We start from the raw sequence: 12,291 nt of genomic DNA, 5'->3' as shown, positions 1-12,291 counted from the left end.
ATCAAAAGCATAAACAGCAGAAGGAAAAAAATCTGACTACAGCAAAATTAAAAACTCTGCAAAGGAAATAATCAACAGTGAGAAAGCAACCTACAGGATGAGAGAAAATATACACTAGAAAGTAGACATTTCTCCAAAGAAGATATATAAATGGTCAACAACCACATGACATGGTGCTCAATATCATTAATCACCAGGGAAAAGCAAATAAAGCTATAGTGAAATACAACTTCACATCCATTAAAGTGGCTACTTTAAAGTGCCTGGGTGGATCAGTTGGTTAAATAACTGCCTTTGGCTCACGTCATGATCCTGAAGTCCCAGGACCAAGTCCTGCATCAGGCTCCCTGCACAGCAAAGAAGTCTGCTTCTCCCTCTGTCCCTCCTGCTTCTCACACTCTCTCTGTTTCTCAAATAAAAGTTTTTAAAAAGGTGGCTACTATCAAAACACCAGAAAATATGAAATGTTTATGAGGATGTAGATAGAGACTGGAATTCTTGGACACTTAGAACATGAGTGTTGTATGTGTTTATTTGAACCTTTTGATGCAGGTTCTACTGCATTAAACAATTCAAAATTACTACAGTTCAGTCCTTTCCATGGCTTTGACCAGAATTCCCATTCTGGGAATGAAGTTTAATGTCACTTCGAGACCCACTCATTCACTTATCATTTGACTGTCTACTAATGGTACAGTGGTACAGCTGCTACGGAAAGCAGTTTGCTGGTTTCTCCAAATACTAAAAATAAAATGAGTATGATCCAGCAATTCCAGTTCTCATATACACCTAAAGAATTGAAAGCAGGGTCTTGAAGAAATATATGTACACTCCTGTTCATACCAGCATTATTCACAATAGCTACAAGGTGGAATCAACACAGATACCCAAATAAACATTTATCCATGGATGAATGGAGAAAAGAAGGTAGGGTACACATATAATGGAATATTATTCAGCCTTAAACAGGAAGGAAATTCTGACACATGCTACAGCACGGCAAACCTTAAGGAAACTATGTTAAGTAAAATAAGCCAGTTACAAAAGGACAAATACTATATGATTCCACTTATATGGTTTACTTATAATAGTTAAGTTCATAGGGAAAGAAAGTAGAATGGTGGTTGCCAGGTGGGGGGGATGAGGGGGAAATGAATGAGGAATGTTGTTTAAAGAGTACAGAGTTGCAGTTTTGCAAAATGAAGAGTTCTGGGGGCGCCTGGGTGGCTCAGTGGATTAAGCCGCTGCCTTCGGCTCAGGTCATGGTCTCAGGGTCCTGGGATCGAGTCCCGCATCGGGCTCTCTGCTCAGCAGGGAGCCTGCTTCCCTCTCTCTCTCTCTGCCTGCCTCTCCGTCTACTTGTGATTTCTCTCTGTCAAATAAGTAAATAAAATCTTTAAAAAAAAATGAAGAGTTCTGGAGGTTGGCTACATAACAATGTAAGTATAGTTAACTAATTTAATTATTAATTAAATAGTTAAATTAGTTGAAAAATTAATGTTAACTAATTTCAAATGGTTAAGATGACAAATTTTATGATACATGTATTTTACCACAATATTACAAACAAAAAATGGAAAATAACTCGTGTTGGCAAGGATGTGGAGAAACTGGAATGCTTGTGTATTGCTGTTGGGAATGTAAAATGGTAGAGACACTGCAGAAAAGTTTAGCAGTTCTTCAAAAAGTTTAACAAAATTACCATATGCTCCAGCAACTCCACTTCTAGCTATACATACCAAACAACTGAAAGCAGTGACTCAGACAGCTACTTGCACAATTAATGTTCATAGCAGCATTATTTATAATAGCTGGAGGATGGATACAGCCCAAGTGTCCATCAACATGTGAATAAATAAATGTAGTATTTAGGAGTATTATTTAGTATTATTTAGCCATATATATATATATATATATATATACACACATATATATTTTATATATAAATACATACATATGCATATATATGTGTGTGTGTGTGTACATATATATATATATATTTTTTTTTAATACAGAATTTCTGTTTGGGATTAGGAAAACATCCTGAAAATAGACAGTGGCAATAGCTGCACAATATCCTGAATATACTTAATGACAATTAAATGTATACTTAAAAATGGTTAAAATGGTAAATTCTATATTTTACCATAATAAAAAGACACAGACTTTCAAAAAATCCTAATAAATAGCTTTAAAATAGTTTTTCTCTTAAAAGAAAACCCAAAACTTTCCCAATAATTACTATTTAAAAAACCTCTAAGAATTCTAGTTCAACTAAGTTGACAAAAATAAAACAACCTGTTTATTGTCAGTTTTTCAGTTGATCCGTAATCAACAAATTGCACCAGGACAGCTAGAGGATTAAATTCTTTAACAGACACAATCTTTGCTCTATACCATAAGCCATCATCATATTCTGCAAGGCAGGGCATTTCTGGAAAGAAAGAAAAAGGGAAAAAATCACATTACCTTGTATTTTCTTTAAAAAACAATTTTTTAAATACAGAAAATTACAAAGAAAATGTAATCACCATAAACCCATCATTCAGATTTAAACAAACAATAGTCTGTCATATGTTGGATTCTGCTTTTTTCTGTTTATAATTTATACACCTTGTTTTTCCTAATTCCTAAGAATTAAGCTCTTAAGAAAGGCACTTCTCCCATTCTCATAGTTTTCTAGTTCTGCCCATGGCTTCAATTATCCTTCAATGCCCGCACTTGTTAGACTCCCAAAATTTTTCATTTAAGCCATTATCTTCTGCAGAAGATAATAGTTTCTGCTATTCCTTTTAGTTTTGAATTTAAAAACTTCAATTGTCTTTCTTTAAAATTCTTCAGGGGTATTATAACCATCTGCAATATCAAGTGCTTAGTACTGCAATAATAGAGTTCTTCACAATTATTCCCAACCAACACCTATCACATATTTCCAAGGGTTACCTAATGAAAATTACCTAAACTACTACTTTAGTTCATGGCAGTTCCCTGTAATTAAAATGTTCTCCTAAACCCTTTTCTGGATAATCATCTCTTTTCAAAGATCAGCTCCAACATGATTTTTATAAAAAGCCCTAACTACTCCTAGTCATAATTTCTCTGTGACCTGATGGTACTGTGCATACACCTTTGATATGAGCTGTTATTTTCATATTGAACCTGGTTTTCTTGTCCCATTAGTTCTTATGTGCAGAACTGTATTTGTATTGCTAATATAGTACCTGTTACAAGCAATTGCCCAATAGAAAATGTGCTAATAAATGAATGCCAGGCTTGAGTAAAACTGTAGAAAAATTGGTATAATATGTATTCTCTTCTCTACAGACACTTTCAGATTTCAGTAGATGGAACACACTTTGAGTTCTTTTCTTGCCCTACTTCTGTCCCTCTTTTTATATTATCATATTCTTTTCTACATAATCTCCACAGAAGTGTAGCTCTGAGCAAGTAATATTTAAACACTACATGATTCTAATGTACAAAGATTTTTATCAAAGAGTTTTAAATAATTTCTTGTGTTTATTGAAAAGATTATCAATAGAATAGTAAAGAATGTCTTCTAATTGAGCTGTCTGCACAGTAAGCAATTGACTGAATCACTGTTAACAATCTAAGCTTTTACCATTTCCATCCTTACATGACTGAAAGTTCATCTCAAAATAGAACTAAAAAAATAAAAAACCAAAAAACCCAGCCAACCTAGTTGTGTTATTTTAACCTACACAACTTTTTAAGAGGCACTTGGTTATGAATCAACTTGTACATATGAATACTTAAAAAAAACTTATTGAAGAATAAAAAAATACCTACAGAAAAAAATAAAATACTCACAGAAAAAATAAAATGCCCACAGAAAATGGAGCTATATATAACTCCATGAATGATCACATTACACACAGAATGCTTCTGTGACTTCCCTTGAGACAAGAAGACACTGAGGAAGGAACTGCTTCTTCCAGACTATAAATCTGAGTTTATAAAAAGTAAAAATCATTTGGGAGAAGGGGGTGGGATTATGGACATTGGGGAGGGTATGTGATTTGGTGAGTGCTGTGAAGTGTGTAAACCTGTTGATTCACAGACCTGTACCCCTGGGGATAAAAATATATGTTTATCAAAAATAAAAAATTAAAAAAAAAAGTAAATATCATGAACTTATTCTTCCACTCATTCAACAAATGTTTATGAGCACCTAACTTGTGCAAGGTACCCTTCTAACTGCTAGTGACACAGCAGTACAAAGAATCCCTGTTCAGAGTGCTATTTAAAAAAGGAACAGAATCCATGGAGAAAAATGGCATAGGAGAGGGTGGCAGGCAGTGCTACTTATATGGGGAGGACAGGGAAGACCTGCAATATGGAGACAGTTAAGCAGAGATCTAAAGTGCTTACAGTTTGGGGGAAGAACATTCCAGGCAGAGGGAATAGCCAGTGCTATTTATCACCAAAACATGAGTCACAACTAATTAAAATCTCATTGAGTAAAACCAGGTAAGACTTTAGGCTGATGTTTTCCTTTGCTTTAGCATATCTTTTGATATGTACAAAATGCTATGAATAAATCTACTCTATATATCGCATACTGATAAAAATGTATAGACACACAAATACAAAAAGATACACACACACACAAAATGTAGACAACACTCTTGCTTTTCAGAAATTGTCAACACCAGTAATAAGATGCATTTTATTCATAGAAGAATCACATATATTTACTAAATATGGGTAGAAATGGATTAGAAGGAAAAAAACACGATTTGACCTATCCTGACAGGACAGGACAATCTGAGCTCCCCTACCCTACTTCAAATTATCAGTGTAGATAGTTTGTAATTAAAATTACTGCCACTCAGGTGTGAATGACAACTCTAACAATTTGAGCTAATGGCAAAACCTCAAGCTTAGAAAAATCATCTTTGTGCAATTTTTCAATGCAGCCTGAGTTTTAGAAAATGGAAGTGACCCAAGGCAGTTATTTCCCTTCTCTTACTTTACTCATCTAGAAAATGAGAAAGATCATCTATAGAGTGTCTTGAGGAATCAAAGAGATCATGCATATAAAGTATATAAAAATATCATATGATTTCATTCATGTGGAATTTAAGAAATAAAACATATATATAGGGGAAGGGAAGGAAAAATATGATGAAAACAGAAAGGGAGACAAAATATAAGACACTTTCAACTCTAGGAAATAAACGGCTGCTGGAGGGGAGGCAGGTGCAGGGGATGGGTAACTGGGTGATGGACATTATGGAGGGCATTTGATGTATGTAATAAGCACTGGTGCATGCAACTGAAGAATCACTAAGTTCTACTTCTGAAACTTACAATACACTATATGTTAATTAAATTGAATTTAAGTAAAAAATTTAAAAATACATCAGTTAACATTAGAAATAGCTGAAACTCAAAAGCGCTTAAAACAAAACAATGGTTTATTAAGAATCCTATTTTACTCAGAAGATTTAGTGTACCTGTTCTAAAATCTGTCAGAGGAGGAAATGTCTCCACATTCTTATTAAACCTCCGCAGTGCTTCATTAAGGCTCTCAGACTCAGATTCCCAGCTGATTCCACTGTCATCTGTATCACTATGCTGGTTAAACAGATTACAACTTTCTACAGAATCAAGGCAAATATACACCTAAGTGGAGAAAGGGAAGGAAAAAAACCTTTCAAATTCTGTAATGTTTAATATTCATTTATATGGACAAAATTACTGTGATAGTCTCTAACAATGGATCCTGATGATACCTTGTACAGTTCCCCTCCCACAAGATACCAAAATAGATCTTTATGACCAAAAGATAATGACATAAGTGATGATATATGACTGCTGAGACCAGATCGTCAAAGACATGTGGCCTCTGTCTTGGTGGTACGCTCTTTCTACAACTGTTCTCTCTCAGGGAAGCACGCAGCCATGTTCTTAGCAGACCAACGGGGAGGCCCACAGGACCAAGAACTGAGCCTTCCAGGTAGTATCCATGGGAGTCTTTTTGGAAGTGGGTCTTGCAGCGTTCTCCCCTTGCCCCCCACTATCTTGGCTGAGCACTTGTCAATGAGAGATCCTAAGCCAGCACTTAATTAACTAGTTCCTGGATTTCTGACTCTCATATGTGTTTTAAGCTGCTAAGTTTGGGATAATTTCTTGTGCAGCAATAAATAACTAATATGAAAAGAAATCATTATAAAACCCAACACAGTTGTACACTGCTATCTTCCTTAATGGAATTAGCAAATTTTCCTGTGAAAGAATGGTCTAATATGTAAAACAGCTAAAGGAACTACCTGTTCTATTTAATTTGCCACTTTTTTCTTCTTTCTTGTTAGGTAAGGACATATAATTGAATTTTCTTTAGGGCACTTATTTATTCAATCAATATTTATTGATTTACTACTCTATATTAGGCAATATTCTGGATCCTGGGGACACATCTGTGACCATAAGGGGCAAAACTCCCAGTCTTCATGTAGTTACATTCTAATAGGGAGAAGCAGATAAACATAGTAAGAAAATGTATTAGAAGGTGATAAATGACATGGAAAAACAGAGCAGAATAAAGAGTATTTAAAGTTCAGTGTAGGAAGAGGACAAGGAAATGAGATGTTTAAGATTTCAAAGATGGAAACAGTTCTGCCTTAAAATTTTAATATTGACATAAATAGACTAAAGCAACACAACACTTGAAACCCAGCAAGTCCTTAAGAAACACTTGTTTTATTAACAAATGTCTGAAGAGGAAATTATACAGTTGGCACACTGGAGGTCAACTATTTAAAATCAGAAAGATGAGAAGAGGAGTTAAGATGGCAGAGGAGTAGGGGGACCCTGGGCTTGCCTTGTCCCTTGAACACAGCTAAATAAACATGAGAAATTGATCTGAGGACTGAGAGAAGAAAACTGCATTTCTATAAGTAGAAAAATGACCGCCAGGTGGAAGGTAGGGGCTGCAGAGAATGGATTGGGGGAGAAAAGAAGAGTGAGTGCCATGGAGGGAAGGGAGCCCTGATTGCGGAGAGAGAGAAAAAGAGAGGGAGGGAAAGAAATGATGAAGCAGCATGCAGGGGATGACACAAGAAAAACTGTTTGGGAAACTGACTGGGAAAAAGAGAAGTGTGGATTCCCACATATTACTATAAGCATCAGAGTGCAAAGTATGAAGTTTTAGAAGTCTGTGCTATTACTGAGGTCATGCCTGGTGGGCTTAGGGGTACACCTACTGGGAAGGAGGGCTGAGACCCTGGAATAGGCAGTATGGTCTAAGAATCCTCTAGGTAGTAAGGCGAGAAAGTTTCCCTTCATCTGTGCATCTGGGAGTGGTAGCACAGCTTTTCCAGGGACAGAAGAACTGGTGGTGCCAATGTACTGCCCCATTCCTTAACACAGGAACAGACACCAGCTGAGAGCAATAAGCCTTGGTGTTGCCTTTTTGCTACACTTAACTATAGGCTCCAAACAACTACTTGTCATGCAACTACTTTTATGGGACAAATTGGCAAATGGCAAAAGCATGGCAAGACCCTCCCCAAGAGGATCAGTGTGGATCTATGCCCAGTGGGTCCATAAAACTGTGCCACCTAAGCAGACAGACAACTTGGACAAAGACAGGGTGAAGATAGGAATCTAACAGAAGCTGGGGGCATAAGAGGCATGACTGTTTGCTCTTCTGTGAGGACTTCCAGAAGAGTGGCAGGCTTGAACTCCCCACTCTGGGGATGAGAGAGTAGGGTGATGCCATTTCCCCCCTTCCCCTTCCATCAGCACTGACTGACCTCAGGGAGCAACAAAGCACCCCCCAGTGGAGACCACCAAGCTCCACCCCGCTGTGCCTTGCAAGTGCAACTCCACTAGGACAAGTCAGCCTGAGAATCAGTGCAGCAGGTTCTTCCGTAGAAAATCAGCACAAACCTCTCACATGCACCAAATCTACTGACCATAGAGTGCTGCAAAGCTTCAGTTCTAGGGGAAGTAGGATCTAGCTGTTGCTTCTCCTTTATTTTTTATTTAAAAATTTTTTTGGATCTAGTTTCTTTTTTTTTAATTTATTTTTTATTTTCAGCATAACAGTATTCATTATTTTTGCACAACACCCAGTGCTCCATGCAATCCGTGCCCTCTATAATACCCACCACCTGGTACCCCGACCTCCCACCCCCTGCCCCTTCAAACCTTCAGATTGTTTTTCAGAGTCCATAGTCTCTCATGGTTCACCTCCCCTTCTAGTTTCTTATTTATTTATTTATTTTTTTAAAGATTTTATTTATTTATCAGAGAGAGAAGGGGAGAGAGCAAGCACAGGCAGACAGAATGGCAGGCAGAGGCAGAGGGAGAAGCAGGCTCCCCGCTGAGCAAGGAGCCCGATGTGGGACTCGATCCCAGGACGCTGGGATCATGACCTGAGCCGAAGGCAGCTGCTTAACCAACTGAGCCACCCAGGCGTCCCTAGTTTCTTTTAATAAGCAGACCAAGACACACCTAGTTAAAACTTGCCACACAGTGGACAGGGTCTAAACATGTCTCCACCACTTCAGGAAGGAAAAATCTGCAGAGGACTGACCTGAGAGTAGGAACATCAAAACACAACAACAGAGTAATATAGGATCCCTCCACTTTTTTTGGACCTCTTCTTAATATAGTCATTATTCTCAGAAGCAGGAATATGACAAGCTAGCTATCATACAATAAAACAGGAACCTAGACAAAATGACAAGATGGAGGGATTCACCCCAAAATAAAGAATGGGAAGAACTAACAGCCAGGGATTTAATCAATACAGATGTAAGTAATCTGTATGAAAAAGAATTTAAAAAATTTATAAGGATAGTAGCTGGGCTTGAAAACAAATAGAAGACATTAGAAAATTCCTTACTGCAGAAATAAAAGAACTAAAAACCAATCAGGCCAAAATTTAAAATGCTGTTACTGACTGGATGCCTTGACAATGAGGATGGATAAAGCAGATGAACGAATCAGTGATACATAAGATAAAATTATGGAAAATAATCAAGCTGAAAAAAGAGATAAAGAAAGGTATTGGATTACAAATACAAACTTAAGGAACTCAGCAACTCCTTAAAGCTTAATAACATTCATATCATAGCAGTCCCAGAAGAGAGGGAAAAGGAGGCAGAAGGTGTATTTGAGCAAAGTATAGCTGAAAATTTCCCTAAGCTGGGAAGGAAACAGACAATAAAATCCAAGAAGCACAGAGAACTCCCATTAAATTCAGCAATGGTGGTGACCACCACCACCAAGACATATCATAGTCAAATTCACAAAATAAACAGACAAGGAAGAATCTTTAGGCAGCAAGGGAAAAAATATTCTTAACCTATGAGGGAAGATGGATGAGGGTTGTAGCATATCAATCTACAGAAACTTGGCAGACCAGAAAACAATGACAAATATATTTAACATGCCGAATGGGAGAAATATGCAGCCAACTCCAGCAAGGCTGTCATTCAGAACAGGAGAGATAAAAGTTTCCCAGAGAAACCTAGGAGTTCATGACCACTAAACCAGTCCTGCAATAATACTAAAGGGGACTCTTTGAGTGGGGACAAAAAGGACCCAAAGCAACAAAGACTAGAAAGGAAAGAAAACATCACCACAAACACCAACTTTACAGTTAACACAATGGCACTAAATTTCTATCAATAATTATTCCAAATGTAAAGAGACTTAATGTTCCAATCAAAAGACAAAGGGCATCGGAATGGATTAAAAAACAAGACCCATCGATATGCTGCCTACAACAGACTCCTTTTAGACCTAAAGATACCTGTAGATGGAAAACAAGAGGATGAAGAAACATCTATCATACTAATACATGCCAAAAGAAAGCTGGAGTAGCCATACTTATATTAGTCAAACTAGATTTTAAACCACAAATTCTAACAAGAGATGTAAAGGGGCACTATTGTCATATTTAAGTGGTGTATCCAACAAGAAGACCTAACAGTTACAAATATTTATGCCCCCACCTTGGGAGCACCCAAACATATAGATCAATTAACAACAAGCGAAGAAACTCATTGATGATAATACAATAATAGTAGAAGGCTTTCATACCCCCACTTACTGCAATGGACAGGTTATCTATGCAGAAAATCAACAAGGAAACAAGGCTTTGAATGACACACTGGACCAGGTGGACTTAACAGACATATTCAGAATACACCAGCAGAATACACATTCTTTTTGAGTGCACATGGAACATTCTCCAGAATAGATCACCCACTGGGTCATAAATCAGCCTTCAACAAATACAAAAAGATCGAGGTCATACCATGCATATTTTCAGGCCACAACAATATGAAACTTGAAGTTAACCACAAGAAAAAAATATGGGTGTTTACGTAAACAATGACTCATGGAACACTACATCAAAAACTAATGATGTACTGTATGGTGCCTAACATAATAAAAAAAAGGAAATTATGGAAAGATCATAAATACATGGAGATTAAAGAACCATCCTTCTGAAGAACAAACTGGTTAAACAGGAAATTAAGAAATAAAAAAATGGAAGCAAACGAAAATGAACAGATGGTAGTCTAAAACCTCTGGGATGCAGCAAAAGTGGTTTTAAAGGAAGTATACTGCAATACAAATCTACATCAAGAAGCAAGAAAAGTCTCAAATGAACAACCTAACTTTATACCTCAAGGAGGGAGAAAAGGAACAGCAAAACTAAGGCCAGTAAAAGAAGGGAAATAATTAAGATCAGAACAGAAAAAAATGATATAGAAACAAAAACCCAGTAGAACAGATCAACAAAACTAAGAGCTGGTTCACTGAAAGAATTAAAATTTATAAACCCCTAGCCAAACTTATTAAAAAGAAAAGAGAAAAGACCTAAATAAATAATTAATGAAAGAGGACACATCACAACTACAGAACTATAAATAATTACAAGAAGAATAATTATAAGAATATAAGAATATTATGAGGAAGAGGAGTCGGATAGCAGAGGAGTAGCAGGCTGAGATGATATCAGGTAGCAGGAGATCAGCTAGATAGTTTATCAAACCATTCCGAAGACCTACAAATCCAACAGGAGATCAAAGAGAAGAGCAGCAATTCTAGGAACAGAAAATCGACCACCTTCTGAAAAGTAGGACCTGTGGAGAAGTGAATCCAAAGCGAAAAGAAGATAGACCGTGGGGAGAAGGGCCAGCTCCTGACAATCAGCAGAGCAACGGAGCACAAAATCAGAACTTTTAAAGGTCTGCTCCACTGAGGGAATCACTCCAGAGGCTAAGCCGGGGTGAGGCCAGAGACAGCATGGTGTCAGGTCCCATGGGGTCACAGAAGGATAGGGGGTGTCAGTGTCGCAGAGCTTGCAGGTATTAGAGCAGGGAAGCCGGCTACAGAGACAGAGCTGAGGAGTGAGCTCTCAACTCCGGGTTACCTTAAACTGTGATCTGTGGCACAGTTAGGCCACTGCTCTTTGAGCAGGGACCCGAAAAGTGGCAGATCCCAGGAGACCCCCCGGGAACAGCAGCCAGGATCTGCTTTGGAGATTCCAGGTGGGACTGTGTGCCAGAGACAGAGGCGCATGATCACAGGCTGGGTGAGCTCAGAGTATGGCTGGAGACCAGGGGGATGGGAGTGATTGAGCACTTTTCTCCAAGGGCACTCTGAGGAGTGGGGCCCTGAACTCTTGGCTCCTCTTCACTGGAGATTGGGAGGCAACCATTTTCATTCCCATCCTCCAGAACTCTATGGAAAGCATTCAAGGAACAAAATCTCTGATTGCAAACTGGAGCAGATTACTTAGCCTGGCCCTGGCAAGGGCGATGCAATTCTGCCTTGGGCAGAGACACTTGAGAACTACAAAAGGCCCCAACCCCAGATGAGAAAGAAATCCAGCCAAGACCAAGTTCACTTATCATGGAGAACAGCAGAATTCCAGAGGAGGAGAAAGCAAAGCATTGAATGCATGGCTTTCTCCCCATGATTCTCTAGTCTTGCAAAGTTAATTAATTAAAAAAAATTTTTTTTCTTATTCTAATTTTTTTAACTTTTACTCTTTCCTCTTTTAACATTTTTTAACTAGTTTATCTCAACAATACCTTTCATTAAAAAAATCTTTTTGAGAGGAGGAGTCAAGATGGCGGAGAAGTAGCAAGCTGAGACTGATTCAGCTAGCCGGAGATCAGCTAGATAGCTTATCTAAAGATTGCAAACACCTGAAAATCCATCGGCAGATCGAAGAGAAGAAGAACAGCAATTCTGGAAACAGAAAAACAACCACTTTCTGAAAGGTAGGACCGGCAG

At 37.9% G+C, this 12,291-nt stretch overlaps 1 protein-coding gene across 2 annotated transcripts in view; it reads right to left on the bottom strand.

Annotated features, from left to right (window-relative positions):
* Window positions 1-12,291, bottom strand: part of RNF17 (ring finger protein 17) — a 161,661-nt gene that overhangs the window by 6,700 nt on the left and 142,670 nt on the right. For both annotated transcript variants that reach the window (XM_059377630.1, XM_059377631.1), the window contains exons 32-33: window positions 5,481-5,649; window positions 2,299-2,434 (exon numbers count right to left, since the gene is read on the bottom strand). In XM_059377630.1, coding sequence (XP_059233613.1) covers window positions 2,299-2,434; window positions 5,481-5,649 — 305 coding nt within the window. The remainder of the gene's footprint in view (window positions 1-2,298; window positions 2,435-5,480; window positions 5,650-12,291) is intronic.

The sequence above is a fragment of the Mustela nigripes genome, chromosome 15, assembly GCF_022355385.1.
Source record: "Mustela nigripes isolate SB6536 chromosome 15, MUSNIG.SB6536, whole genome shotgun sequence".
Classification (NCBI taxonomy): domain Eukaryota; kingdom Metazoa; phylum Chordata; class Mammalia; order Carnivora; family Mustelidae; genus Mustela; species Mustela nigripes.
Note: the sequence above shows the minus strand (reverse complement) of the source record. Positions and strands in the feature narration are given on the sequence as shown.